At 53.3% G+C, this 14,061-nt stretch overlaps 1 protein-coding gene across 1 annotated transcript in view; it reads left to right on the top strand.

Annotated features, from left to right (window-relative positions):
• The window catches only part of LOC118006728 (calcium/calmodulin-dependent protein kinase type II subunit alpha), a 60,131-nt gene that overhangs the window by 12,870 nt on the left and 33,200 nt on the right, over positions 1-14,061 (top strand). The window contains exons 2-3 of the mRNA XM_034999481.1: positions 2,516-2,610; positions 9,311-9,370. Coding sequence (XP_034855372.1) covers positions 2,516-2,610; positions 9,311-9,370 — 155 coding nt within the window. The remainder of the gene's footprint in view (positions 1-2,515; positions 2,611-9,310; positions 9,371-14,061) is intronic.

Genomic DNA, 14,061 nt, shown 5'->3' with positions numbered 1-14,061 from the left:
TCCCTCACTGTGAATTCAATCCACTTCTTGTTTCTGCAAGTAACATTTATGGAGACCCTACTGGTAGCAGACATTGGATACTGGGGCACAGGGATGTGGAAAGGAAAGTTAAAGTCCTGGCCCTCAGGAACTTACCGTCAGGTGGGAGGCACAAATAGGACGAGCAACTGAGCAAGAGCCACGGTGAGCTTGGGCTAGACGGGGAGGGGCGGAGTACTCTGGGAGCACAGGTGAGGGAGTCCTTAACAGGGAGGCTTCTCTGGGAAGGAGACTCTGGTCGTGCTGCTTTCCTGGGGTGGGAGGGGTGGGGGAAGGACAGCAAAGGTGCACACCCCAGGGAAGGTCTATTGCTGCATGAGACGATCCACTTGCCCAGGAATTCCAGTGCAAGTGGATAGTCTAGCGCTTTCTAGTGCTTTCCTACAAGGTCACATTTCCTCGGCTCATGCCCCCTCCTGGCTCTTTCTTCCTCATCCCTCTCCAGTTTTCCACTTGCTCCATTCATGCGGCTCAGAAACCAGAGACACCATGCCCAGGGTGTGTACAGAGAGGGCATACGGAGAGGTCCCAGCCTGCAGCCTTCCTGGGCTTGGACCCGCCCTCATGCTGAGGCTAGGGCATGGAAGTTTGGAGGATGTGATGAGGTGTGGTCTTGTCAAGGAACCTGGGTGTGGCAGGCTCCCTTGGTGGTGGTGGTGGGGTACGAATATCTGAGTTCTAGGCCTGGCCCTGCCTACAGCTAACTGCGTGAGCCGTCTACACCATCTACACTGGAGCTCAGAGTCTTCAGTTCCACTGCTGACGTAAGGAGTCAGAATCTGCATTTTAATAAGACACGCTGGTGACTCATACGCACATTAGAATTGGGGAAACCTGCCCCCTAACATTAGTCTGCGGTTAGAGGGCTAATGGTGGTGACTCCGGCCCGTGTCCGGAGGCTTAGGGGCCTCCTCTGGGATATGAAGGCGTTGCACCAGGTGACTTCTGTGGTAGGGGGTATGACAGCATTCCCAGATGCGAGATTGAGCCCTCACACTAGGTTTGTTGGGCCAGATACTATGTTTACATTTTTTTTTTTTTTTAAGAATAAGGTGCCAGTATTTAAAAATTGGGAAACTTCACATAAATATCCAGACTTCAGGCTTTAATTGAAAAATTGAACAATTTGGGAAGCAGGCCACATTCCACCTGCCACTCATCAGTGTCCCCATGCAAAGTTCTGGTACAACCCTCCCTCCAAACGTTTCCCAACCACTGATACTTTGAGGATCAAGTCCCAGGCGCCTCTTAGAACATGAAAAGAGGGGCACCTGGGTGGCTCAGTCGGTTAAGCAGCTGCCTTCTGCTTAGGTCATGATTTCAGGGTCCTGGGATCGAGTCCCGCATGGGGCTCTCCGCTCAGCCAGCGGCAAGTCTGCTTCTCCCTCTTTCTCTGTGACCTCTCTCGCTTTCTCTCTCTCAAATAAATAAATAGAATCTTTAAAAAAAATAAATAAAACATGAAAAGATGCTCAGCCTCACTCAGTATGAGAATTACAAATCAAACCTACATTGAGTCGCCATTTCCCACCTGTCTCACTAGCAAAGATAAGAAAGTCTGATAACACACTGTAGACAAGGGTGGAGGAAAATGGTCCCCTCACATACTAGGGAAAGTAAGTTGGTACGATCTCTAAGATGGATAATCTCCCATCATCCTTCACAATTACCAATAACACCTACCCTTTGACCAAATAATACCAGTTCTTGAAGTTGATCCACAGACACTTGCACACATGGGAAACGTTAATTCTAATGCACACATAGAAGATTAGTCATTGCAGTGCTGTTTGTAAAATGCATGGAACTATGGATTGAACTAACCTAATTGCCTATTGATAGGGGACTGGCTAGGTAAATTATAGGACAGCCATATGATTAAATAATGAGGATCTCTTTATGTTATGATATGGAAGGAGTATTTCCAAAATATTTACTGAAAAAGGAAGGGTGCAGAACAGCATGCGAGGTCCAAAACCCTTGTGTGGCAGAGAGTATTTGTGAAAAGATGCTCAAGGACCTGGTAACATTGACTGTCCCTGGGGACAGGACCTTGGAGACTGGGGTACAAGGGTGGGAGGGAGTCTTCTTACTATCTACACTTCCATATCAGTTGAACTTTGAGCCGTGTTGATGTGTTACCTACTCAAAGAATGAAAACTACAATCTTGCAGAGACCTAGATTCTGTGATTCTGACACTATATGATTCTAACGTTTTATAACTTGGTGAGCCCAACTTATTACAACTCTGGAAGGCCTTACGAGGCCAAGGCCCTCATAATCTGCTGGCAGGGGTTCTCCTGGGTCGCCATCCCTGCCCTGTCCCTGAGTCAGGCCATGTAGCCCCTGTGAGCTTGAGCAGCCCTGCAGGAGGGCTCCCTAGCCAACACAGTACAGATGCATGAACTTTGGCATGTCCTAGCGATGCATCCCTTGGGCCCCTGCTTCCCTCCTTCACCTTCTCTGTCCTCCCAGGGGAGCCTTCTCAGTGGTGCGCAGGTGTGTGAAGGTGCTGGCTGGCCAGGAGTATGCTGCGAAGATCATCAACACCAAGAAGCTCTCGGCCAGAGGTAGGTGGCAGATCCATGCCTTACCCGCCCTCTGGGGCTCTTCTTCCCTCAAAGCCTTGGGTTAGAAGCCGGACCTGGGTCTGTCCCCCTGGGTGATGCTGCAGGGGGGAGATTCTTCTTCCTGTGGGTATTATGAGAACAGATCCCTCCATTTTCCTTCCTTAGGGGATCTAGACTGGAGGCCACAGCCCCTCAGACAGGCCAGGCTCTCTGCCTCCCACCCAGGTGAAGGCTAAGGTACCAGGTGGGACTTCCTTTCCCTGCCCTTCTGTTACTTGCTTCCTTTCTCATCTCCAGACCTGTGCAACCACCATTCCCTTACCTGGCTCCTTACAAGGCTGGCCCTTTTTCAACCTTCAGGCCTCAGATCAATGTCACATCCTTTGGGAGACTTCCCCAACCCCTACATCTGAGGGCGTCTCCCCCATTTTATATCTGTTATTACTGTTTACCTTCTGTGTGGCTTTCCCCCAGTCTGCACTTATCCCATTTGCTGGCGTGGTCCCTTATTAAGCATGCATCTTGACCATAAGCTCCAAGAGGACAGGGATGGCTTTCATTCCCTGCTATACCCAGTACCTGGGACAGCACCCAACACATCCCAGCGCTCCACCAGTGTCCAGTAAACTCCAGGTGCATTCCACTTCAGCCACACTGGTCTGCTCTCTCAACCCTAAATATTCCCTGGAACAGTAGCTCCCAAACCTATCCTCACCCTGGAACCCCTGCAGAGCCTCAAAAACTCCTGATGCCTGGGCCCTGCCTCCAGAGGTTGTGACTTATCCATGTGGGGGTATGACCTGGGTTTGGGGAAAAAAATCCCCAGGTAATTCCGGTTTGGAAGTGGTCCTAGACCAGCAGCGTCAGCATCACCAGGAGATTGCTAGAAATGCACATTCTTGTTTCCAGACTTAAGGAATCAGGATCTGCATTAAAAAAAAAAAAAAAAAAAGGGATCTGCATTTTACCAAGATGTCCTGGTGATCTGTGTGGGTATTGGAACTTGGAAAGCCTGCCCAGAAGCCTTGCTTCTTGCCCTTAGCCTGTGGTTAGAATGGTAGTGGTAGTAACCGTGGTCAATGTGTTGGGGAAGGTTATCTTCAAAAATCCAATGCCCGCTCTGAATGCTGTCTAAGCTGCCTTGGGGACCGCCGGGTGAGGCGGGTACAAGTGCAGCATGGGAGATGTCATGGGGTGGTCAGGTGGTCAGGTGTTTACTTGGCATAGCGGCAGCTGTGTTGGGGCCGGGGCCCAGCAGGTGCGGGGTTCACGGAGGCTGGTACAGGATGTTCACATGGTCCCCCGAAGGCCTCCCAGCAGGCCCCGTGTTGGACCGCGTGGTGCTGCCTTTCATCTCTCTGGCTCAGTGCTGCTGGGAGCCCAGCACCTTCTCCTAGTTACTGAACTCCCCCGTAGGCAGCCAGTGTTCTGCGGGGAGAAGAGGCTGGGCATGTGGAGGGTGGTTCTCTGAGGGCCGGAGGCCGAGGCGGCACACATTCAGCATGGAAGCCGGTGTGGAAGGATGACACCCGTGGGAAGTCTGGGCCCAGAGCCGGGGGGGGGAGGGCGGAGAGCGGAGCCAGGGCGGCTAGGGCGGCCCCATGTCCAGAGGCTGGGGTCTGCCTTGCTTCCTGTGGGACGAGTGGCAGTCTGGCGCCCTTTCTGTGCTTTGGTCAAAGGAGATGTCCCAATCCCTGAGATGCGGTGGGGGCAAGATCAGGGCCACGACTGGGGGTGACAGGTTGAGGTTGCTTCAAAATGAGGGAGGGTCAGGAGTCAGGGTCCTCCCTGGATGCTGGAGCGCTTGGGTCAGTTCACTCAGAGCGACACCTCTCCCCGCCGCCTGGTTCTCTCTCTCTCTCTCTCTCTCTCTCTCTCTCCCTCCTTCCCTCCCTCCCGCTCTCTCTCTCACACACACACATACACTCTGACAGGAAGAGACAGATGTGTATGAGGGACAATGGAAGGGGCACTGCCTCTTTTCTGGAAGGTGACTAAGCATTCCTTGGGCAGTGTGGACTCTGGGCCGTGCCTCGACGAAATCAGCAAGTCCCCTGTCTTTGGCAATTTGTTGAGGCTTTGCCATCCTTCCAGTAAGGTGGCCCGGGGCCTAGGTGAGTGTGGAGGGTGGGAGTGTGGAGGTTCTCAGGGGAGCCTTCTCAAACAAGTCTGCCAACTGCCGACTCTTCCCTCCCCAGCGGGAGAGGAAGAGCGGAGCTGCTTCTAGCAGGTTCCTTTGTTTTCCACCCATGGTGCCTGGGGAGAGGAGAAGTTTGATGCTGACTATTTGGCAACATACTCTAAGCTGCTCCTGCTGGCACTCCCTGGGGACTTTGGCAGCTCCCAGCAGGGGCCTGCCCAGCCGGGGTGTCCATCCTCCCCCCCACCCAAAGCTGCAGCTCCCCCTTCCCCACCAGGGTCCGCCTCTTCTTCTGTTGAGTGGCTCCCCAACCCAGAAGATATTTTTTCCTATGTATTTTAAAGCTACTCTTCTAAGATAAAATGCTCAAAGTGTCAACAATTTCAAGAAGTCATAAAGACATGGAATGGGAAGTGAAATTTTTGCCTGTCTCAGGCCCTGCCAGATCCCCTCGGGGGCCTTTAAAAAAAACGCGGCTGCCTTACTTCTACCCTGGAGGGCTGGAGTCAGTAGGTGAGGCCCAAGCTCCTGCACTGAAAAACTCCCGTCTGCAGTGATGATAGCCAGTACGCTCAGGGAGAACTCCCTACCAGGGCCTCCAGAGGCTTCCCAGCCCCAGCCTCACCCAGCGCACAGAAGACACTCATTAGCATTTTAGGGGACGCTGGGCACATGGATGTGGCTGGTGCAGCCAGGGGTGACTGACGGGGGTACAGAGACCTCCACAGTAACCACTGTCCACCTGAGCGCTGAGGGCTCACTTCCTCGGCTCCCTGGCAACCAGTCCCGGGACATGGGGTGAGAAGCATGGCGTGAGCTCATTCAGGCTGCCCCTGAGCCTCAGGCCCATGCTGTGAAGGAGGCAGTGAGACAGATGCTTCCCGTTTTCCTCATCTTACTCCCCACTCCTGCCTGGCACTCTTGGCCCTTGGAATTATTCCTCTAACCTCCCAGGATCAGGAGCCCTGTTGAGGCCCTCTAGAGGGTGGGGACATTTCCTCTTCCAAGACTTGGAAGCCTGTTTTCTTCCCTGGTTCCTGTGCCTCTGGCAGGAGTCCCACCCCTCCCCCCTGCCCCTGCCCCACTTTGCAGGCAGAGCCTTCTGGGCTGCCTGATTGTACTTCCCCCATGCTCTGCTGTCTTGCCCTGCCCTGCTCGCACTATCTGGCCCCAGGAACTTCACCCTGAACTTTACTTTCACTTGCCCTTGCCTGCCAAGCTCTTGGGCAGGGCAGGGCCCTTTAACCCCAACACCCTGGAGGCCTGCCCCTAGGGAGGGAGGGAGAAGGTTCACAAGGTATCATAGTGAGCATTAGGGGGCAATCCTTCCAGGTACCTGGACAGGAGGTTTCCCTCAGGCCTTTCACCATGTGGGACTGTATCAAGCTGAAAGGACTGATTTATCAATTAATTATTTATGAGAATGGGAGGCAATGTAGTATAGTAATTTTGAACATGGGTTGAAATCCCAGCTCTGCCATTTCTTAGCTATGGGACCTTGGACAAGCTGCTTAGTGACTCTGGGCCCTGGGGCATGGCCGTGACTGACGGACAAGGTCTTGCTCTCATTGCACCTGTTCTCTAGGGAGGAAGACTGGAAAGAACATTAAACATATAAATAAGCGAGGTAAACTTTAGGTAGCAACGAGTTATAAAGAAAATGAGACAGGAGAGTGGGGAAGTGATGGGGGATTAGGAGGGACCCTCAGAAAAGGCAGCCAGGGAAGCTCTCTGAGGAGGTGATACTGTGTTGGACTTGCCTGAGGAGAAGGAGGCAGCCATGAGAAGACCCAGGGCAAGAGCATTCTAGGCAAAAGGCCCAGCAAGTGCAAAGGCCCTGAGGTGGGAAGGGGCATGGTGTGCGTGAGGCCAGAAAGGTGGCCACTGTGGCTGAAGCTCCAAGGCCAAGATAAGGCAGGACCAGCGGGGTCTGGCTGGCCGTGGTGAGGAGTTTGGATTGCAAGTACAATGCGGAGTTTGAAGAGTTGTTGGAGAGTTTGAAGCCAGGGAGAGACAGCATCTAATTCATGTTTTAATAAGAGGTCCTTTGCTGCCAAAGATGATTGGCTGGAGGGGGGAGAACATCCAGGAGTGGTTCCTCAGAGCTGTGGGTTCTAAGGAGGCTTGACCACCTTATTAAGTGACTTTGATAACGGGATTCCTCCTTATCACTGGGCCTCAGTTTCCTTACCTACAGAACAGAGCAAGGCCTCAGAGGTCAAGAGAAACACAATCCCTACTTTCTTTGAGGAATGTTAGAAAATAAAAACATGTCAGAGTTACAAAAACTGTTGAATAACATATATGTTTACATAAATTCAACAAATTAATGCTTTTAGCCCAGAAATTTGCAATGTGGTGTGATTGGACTATGCACAAGATGATAGCCAGATTTATAAAAAGTCAGCTCGTGGCATTTCTGGCAGTGAGGGCTGGCCATCAGGCCCAAGTCTGAGGCTGTGTGACCTGCGTATCCTTTCAGTGCTGCTCACGTGGTGGGGAAACATCAGAATTCTGCATTTGGGTCCCTCGTCCCCTGAATGTATAGTCTGGACCAGCCTTGTACCCTGAATGTATAGCCTCCAGCCCCCTCTGATAGGCCCCACTTGACCAGCCTGATCTCTGGTTCTTCTGCTGGGGATGGGTGGGGTGGGGGACAGGGTTGTAGGGCTAGGGGAGTGTCCAGCTGTCCTCAGTCCACTGAGGGCCCTCAGCAGCTCTGGATGGAGATGCCCCTCCTTTGTGTGGGAATTGGCCTCCTGCCATCCTGGAGGATGTGGAAGGAGGCTGGGAGGGAGGGGGGACCAGGGGGGATGTCCCCCAGGGTAGACAACCTCCCCTCCCCTAGCCCCTAGTCCACCTGCTGCTGGGGAGATGTGCTTACCCTCTGTGGAGACAGGAGTGGACTTAATTGCTTTGCTGCCGAAAAAGCCCCATTTCAGTGTTGCTCTTGGCTTCTGCAGCCCCTGGAGGAAGGCCAGTGATTGCTCTACTAAAGGGGCAGGGGAAAGGGGAGCTGGCTGCCTGGGGACAAGGGCTGGGACTTTCTCCCTCCTTATTGTCCTCCTTGGTGGCTGCCTGCTCTGAAGGGGCTAGTCAGAGACTGGAGTTCTAATCCGGACTTCTGCCACTGAGAGTCTGCGTGAGGTCCCTCCTATGCGCCCCGATTTGCCCATTCAGAAATTGGGGGCAGATGGAGGCGGCGGCGCTGAGTCAGGGCGTGGAGAGCAGTGTAACACGGTAAAGCTCAGCCCTGGGTCCTGACTGCCTGGTGCAAAGTGCGACGCCACTCATCACCGGGGGTGCGACTCTGAGCCGGGTACTTGGCTTCTACGCACCTCTGTAAGGTCGGATGTGATAGCACCTCCCTCAAGGGGTTGTTGTGAGAACTTGAGATGGATATAAAGGTGCTCTGCACAGTGCCTGGCACATAGTAAATATTCTACTGGCTCCCTTCGTATTGTTCTGGTTTTTAAAATTAAGGCATTAACTATGGAATTGTGAGAAAAGCACCAGAAAGGAAATTGAGAAGTGCATAAAATGGGGACAGTGATGCCCACAGCGCAGGGTGGTTGGGAGGACTGAAGAGAGTCACGGGAAGGATTGTTCCCAGCAGCCTCAGAGCGGGAGACCAGGGGGGCAGATCCTGAACAAAGCCTCTCTCCCTGGGGGTCTGGACAAAAGCCCTGGAAAGCAGGTGCGAGAGCTCCGGGTAAAGCCCCTGCAGATTATTTGGGGCTCTCTGTGTCCCCTGTAAGGGAGGTGGCCTCTGTGAATGAATACAGCTCTTCTCCTGCAGAGAAATATACACTCCCTTAGAAAGGTTCATCATTCAATGGTTTATTCTTTAATTCAATTATTTCTTGAGCACCTACTATGTGCCAGACATTTGAGTAGATGCCAGGGGTACAACAGAGACCAAGCTCTTGCCCTTAAGGGTAAAGGTATCCATGAGCCAAAGTGAGATGTGTTGTCCCGGGACCCTGACCACACAGAGGAGGGGCCCCTACCAGGCTGCCAGGAGAGGGTATATCTAAGGATAGGTGGGAGTGACGGGGTGATGGCCAGTGAAGGACAGGTGGGAGGTTGAGAGGGAAAGTTCCAAGCTGAGAGAACCACATGGGTGGTTCTGAGAGGACTGAGCAGGGTGGGTCTGGAGAAATGCCATTTAGCAGTTCAGTCTGGCCAGAGCGCCGTGCGTGCAAGGGGCAAGGCTGGAGGCAGGGCAGCAGAAGCCTGCCCTGGGGGGGGGGCGTTGCAGGCTCTGCAGATGGGGCTCAGGGATGCACCTCATTTGAGAGCCCCAGAAACCAAGGCCCAGAGAGAGGAAGGGACTTCTGAGGCCCTGCAACCCTGCCCCCTACCACCCCACCTCTGCTGCATCCCACCGCCTTCCTGGAGAACCCAGGGGCCCTGCCAGAAAGGCCAGCTTATGTGGGGGGATGGGGGCCCAGGGGCTGCCCTGGGAGGTGCAGAGCATAAGAGGCCATGAAGAGGCAGAGACGGAGTGGGTGAAGTTCCCTCCCTCATCTGGGACTCACCTGGGCATCTGGGTTTCAGACCATCAGAAGCTGGAGCGTGAAGCCCGCATCTGCCGCCTGCTGAAGCACCCCAACATCGGTGAGCTGTGGGGGGTGCATGAGGGACGTGGGTGGAGCCTGGCCCTGCACCCCTGCCTGAGCTGGTGGGCCTTCTGGGCAGGTGGGGGTAGCTGCTCTCTTCTCTGGGGATGGCGGCAGTAGTGATGGGAAAGGGGATGACTTTAATGGTCTCCACATTTCTCAGAGACCAGCTTGGTTGGGGAGAAGGTGAAGAAGGGGCCCTTCCTCCTGTAGCCCACGCTGCTGGCAGCCTCCTTCAGAAAAGCTGTTTCAGGAAAACTCCCGAAGCTCCGAGAGAGGCAAAAATAGGCCAGGCGTGGCCTTGACCATAACGGCCCACTCCCCAAACCTACCCCAAGCTGAGTCAGCCTGGCACTATGACCTGCCCACCTACCTAGACCAGCAGCCTGCCTGCCCCTCAGAGGCAGGCTCCGAGGTGGCCACTGCCCCAGGGTAGACTGAGCACCTGCTGCCGGGGAGAGGCTGGAGAGGCTGGGCCTAGACCACGCATCACTGCCTGACCTCCCCTCTTCCCCCATGCATGACTGGGGGTCTGCAGCCCTGCCCATCAGGGTTCTGAGTTGGGGTGGTGTGGCCAGGGGCGGGTGGGGGGAGGGGCGGAAGAGCAGATTCTAGATATAGTCCTGTCAGGGAATGGCTGTGTGACCTTGGGTGGGATCCCTGCCCTCTCTGAGCCACTTTCCCCCATCTGCACAAGGAGACACCCTCTGCATCATCTGGGCATCCTGTTAAAAGGTAGATTCTGGTTCAGCGGGTTTGGGTGGGTTCCAAGATTTTGCATTTCTGACACGCTCCAAGGCGATGCCAAGGCTGCAGTTTCAGATCCCACTTTGAGGAACAAGGCCTAGATGCTCTTCTAAGGAATATTCCAACTCTGACAGCCACCAAGCCTTTGCCCTTGGGAAGGAAGCATCTCTCTGTGCCCAGAGCCCCAAGGGTTAACTCTCCTGCTGGAGAGAAGCATCTCCATCTGCTATTTATACCCGAAAGGCACCTCCCCTTCCCTGGGCCCTGTGAAGGGGAGCAGAACTGCGCAGACAGCAGCCAGAAGCTCCAGGACCAGAATCAGAGGAGGGGCAGCAAGGCGGCCGGGGGGGCAGCAGCCCTGCTTGTACCCCGATCCCTGGCCTGCTGGCAGACTCACTGTGTGGCCTTGGGCGGCTCCTGCCCTCTCGGGGCCTCCAGCTGCCCAGCACTGTGATGGAGGGGTGGGGAGGGAGCCCCGACCACAAAGTCCCATGGTTCTTAGAAAGGCTGGCGGCCCCAGAGGAAGGAGGCGGGGAGTGTGTGTATTGCTGCCCACGCGGTGGTTTCAGTTCCACACTGCGTCCTCCACCCTCCCCTGCCCCCCATACATGGGGAGCAGTACCTTATGAGCTCTGGGGCTGACAGACTGCAGCTCAAATCCTGGGTTTGCTGCTTGATTGCTGTGTGACCCTGGACATGTTGCTGAACCACTCTGAAGCTCAGTTTCCTCATCTGGAAAATGGCAATGATACCCTCCTCATAGGGTTGTGATGATTAATTAAAGCATAGCACCATGACAGTCCCGAGGTAAGTGCCGTTCCCCTTTTTCCTCAGTCCACCCCTTCCCACCAAACGACCTTACCCGAAAACGTAACCTCCATATGCTTCTCATTCCTCTGAGCCATCACGATGTTCGGTCACCAGTTTGGGGCACTGTATTTAACGTGGTGGTTAAGAGAATGGGGTTTGCACCTGGGGTCCAATCCCAGCTCGGCATTCACAGGTGTTGGAGCGTGCGCGGGCTATGAGGGTAATCGAGGTAGCCACCCTTTACAGCTGTTGGGTGAGCTAAATGAGAAATTGCAAGGGAAGCACTTAGCACAAGCCTGGCCCGTGGTAAAGTCTCAGAAATGGCACTTCATCGTCATCATCATTGAGGCCTTTACTCCTTCCTTCCTTCCTGCACCTGACGGCAAGGGTATCTGGGGCCCCACCACATGCCAAGGCCTCTGCTGGGGGCTGAGGACGGGCAGAAGGAGTGGGGATGGGGTTGGGGTTGGAGTGGCTGATGCACAGGGACGTGGAGAGCAGAGCTGAGCCCCAGACCAGGAGGATTTGGGGAAGAACCCCAAAGCTATCTCAGGGCTGGAAGGGCCCTGGAAGGTGCTGCTTCCTGAGCCTCTAAGCATCTCACTTCTAAGTCGATGATAATCTGCCCGAAGAAGTGCAGAGAGGTGCAGCTGTGGATGCAGAACCTGAGAGGTGAATCTGTGCATGGAAGTGCTAGACTGAGTCCTAGTCATGCGGCTCGGTGACTCTAACCAGGCTTACTCGCTGCTCCCCATGTGTGGTTGGTGTGCAGCCCTGGGGGGACCAGGTCAGGGAGGCCCTGGCTCAGCACAGGAGGGTCCAACTATGCTGTGCACGCGGGACAGGGTTAGTGCCCCACACCTGCTGATGGGGCCGACTCCGAAGGCCACCCCAGGGAGCAGGGGACACCCTGAGAGTTTAGCAGGGGATTTGGAGTGGGCAAGAGAAGTGAGGCTGGTCAATGAGGAAGATGACAGTGTCTACATTTGTCAAGTTCTTGCCGGAGCCGGGCACTGTGTTGAAGGCTTTGCAAGCATCATCGATTAACCCCCTGCAGCAGGCCAGTGGGTTACCACTGTGGGTAGGAAAGGAGGCTCAGAGAGGCTACCTAATTTGCCCAAAGTTAACACAGCTTATAGGAGGCAGATCTGGGAGGTGAGCCCAGCAAGACTGACTACAGAGCCCATCTTCCCAGCCATTCCACTGAGCTTCCCACGGGGGCATCAGGAGTATGCTGTCAGCGGGCAGAGGGTAGGGCAGCAAGCACTACCTTTCAATCTCCAAGAAAAAAAACTAATCACTGTTGGAAATATGAAAGGAATGTCAGAAATTCGTGAGTCCAGCTATATAAATGAAAACTAGGTTACAGATCTGTTGGATCTCTGGCAATATAAAAAGTCACAAACTGGCAGCTTAGCTCAATGACCACAGACGTGTCAATCTCTACGAGGTGGTGAGACTCTTTCATACCCTGTGACGGCTCTTGAATCTTTCTTTTCCTCTTCGGCTTTGGACTGTTCTTTCTCAGGGCAGCCTTCACTGATGGGAGGAGAGGTTTTATGTGTCCTGTCTCCTGGGTTCTGAGCTGTGATGGTGCCACCTCTCAGGGACTAAAGGCCACCCCAGTGCCCTTATGCAGTTGGGGGCTGGAATCCAGCCTGTGTCCCCCTTGTCTGGCTGCTTAGAGGGCAGCCCTTTTTTTTTTTTTTAAGATTTATTTATTTATTTGAGAGAGAGAGAGATCACGAGCAGGGGGAGGGGGAGAGGGAGAGGGAGAAACGGGCTCCCTGCTCAGTAGGGAGCCGGATGTGGGACTTGATCCAAGGACACTGGGATCATGACCTGAGCAAAAGGCAGAGGCTTACCCGACTGAGCCACCCAGGCTCCCGGAAAGGTTTTTTTTTTTAAACTTTATCTTGATACACTAAGAATGCAAGTTTATTGTAGATCAATGAGAAGACAATTTTTGAAGTATCTTCTATAACCTTGGTACTTAGCGCTAATACTGTATGATACATGTTTCCGTATGACACATGATGTGTCTGTACCTTCTCAAGTGTTTCTCTACATGTTGTCTCAGGTCAGGTTTCTTAGAAGCAGAGCCTAAGGCAGGGATTCAGATGTTTGTGATCTAGTGAGCGTGTGCTCCCAGGGGAGACCTGCAAGAGACGGGGTGAAGCAGGATGGAGAACGGGGAGGAATTGACCAAGGATGTGGCCTCAGGTCAAGCCTAAGTTTGACCCGATTCCAGGTGTGTCTACAGGATGCCGTGGGGAGGCCTCTGGAACATAAATCCTGTTTTGGGGGTGTCCCTCCCTAAGACAAGGAGACTGGCCCTTTGCATGGACGCTGACTTCCTGAGTTAGTCCGTCATTGGCTGCAGGCTTCAGGTAACCTCGTATACAAGGCGGCTCAGCAGTAGAGGGTAAATCTCCAGCGAAGGGGAGTAAACGTGAGCTGTTAGTAGCCGCCTCTCGCAGAGGCTGCAGGATGGCTGGCCCGGCTTACAGAAGGAGAGCCGGCCAGGGCACCAATCTAGGGTTGTCAGATTCGGCGTACGGAATATACAGGATGCTCATTTCAAGACACATATACATGTCAAAAACCAAGCATACCTTTGCTTTGAAATGCATTAAAAAATTGAAATAGATGAATAGATAGAGGAATGGTTAGAAATGTAGTAAAACAGGGCGCCTGGGTGGCTCAGTCGGTTAAGCGACTGCCTTTAGCTCAGGTCATGATCCTGGAGTCCCGGAATCGAGTCCCACATCGGGCTCCTTGCTCGGCAGGGAGTCTGCTTCTCCCTCTGCCCTTCCCCCCTCTCATGCTCTCTCTCTCTCTAATAAATAAATAAATAAATCTTAAAAAAAAATTTAAAAAAAAAGAAATGTAGTAAAACAAGTATAAGAAAGGATTGATGATAGAACCTAAGTGGTAGGTAGATGGGTGTTCACTTGAGTGTACGTGTGAATTTTTTTATAATGAAATGTTGTTTAAAAAATTAAAGCAGGATTATATAATATGTACTCTGATTTTTAGTTTTGCTTTGCAATATATTTAAAACAGGGGCGCCTGGCTGGCTCAGTGGGTAGAGCATGTGACTCTTGGTCTCAGGGTCAAAAGTTCCAGCCC

This window comes from Mirounga leonina, unplaced genomic scaffold (genome assembly GCF_011800145.1).
Source record: "Mirounga leonina isolate KUSES-001 unplaced genomic scaffold, KU_Mleo_1.0 Mir_99, whole genome shotgun sequence".
In the NCBI taxonomy this organism is placed as follows: Eukaryota; Metazoa; Chordata; class Mammalia; order Carnivora; family Phocidae; genus Mirounga; species Mirounga leonina.
The sequence above is the reverse complement of the archived record's forward strand: the minus strand, read 5'-3'. Positions and strand labels throughout refer to the sequence as shown.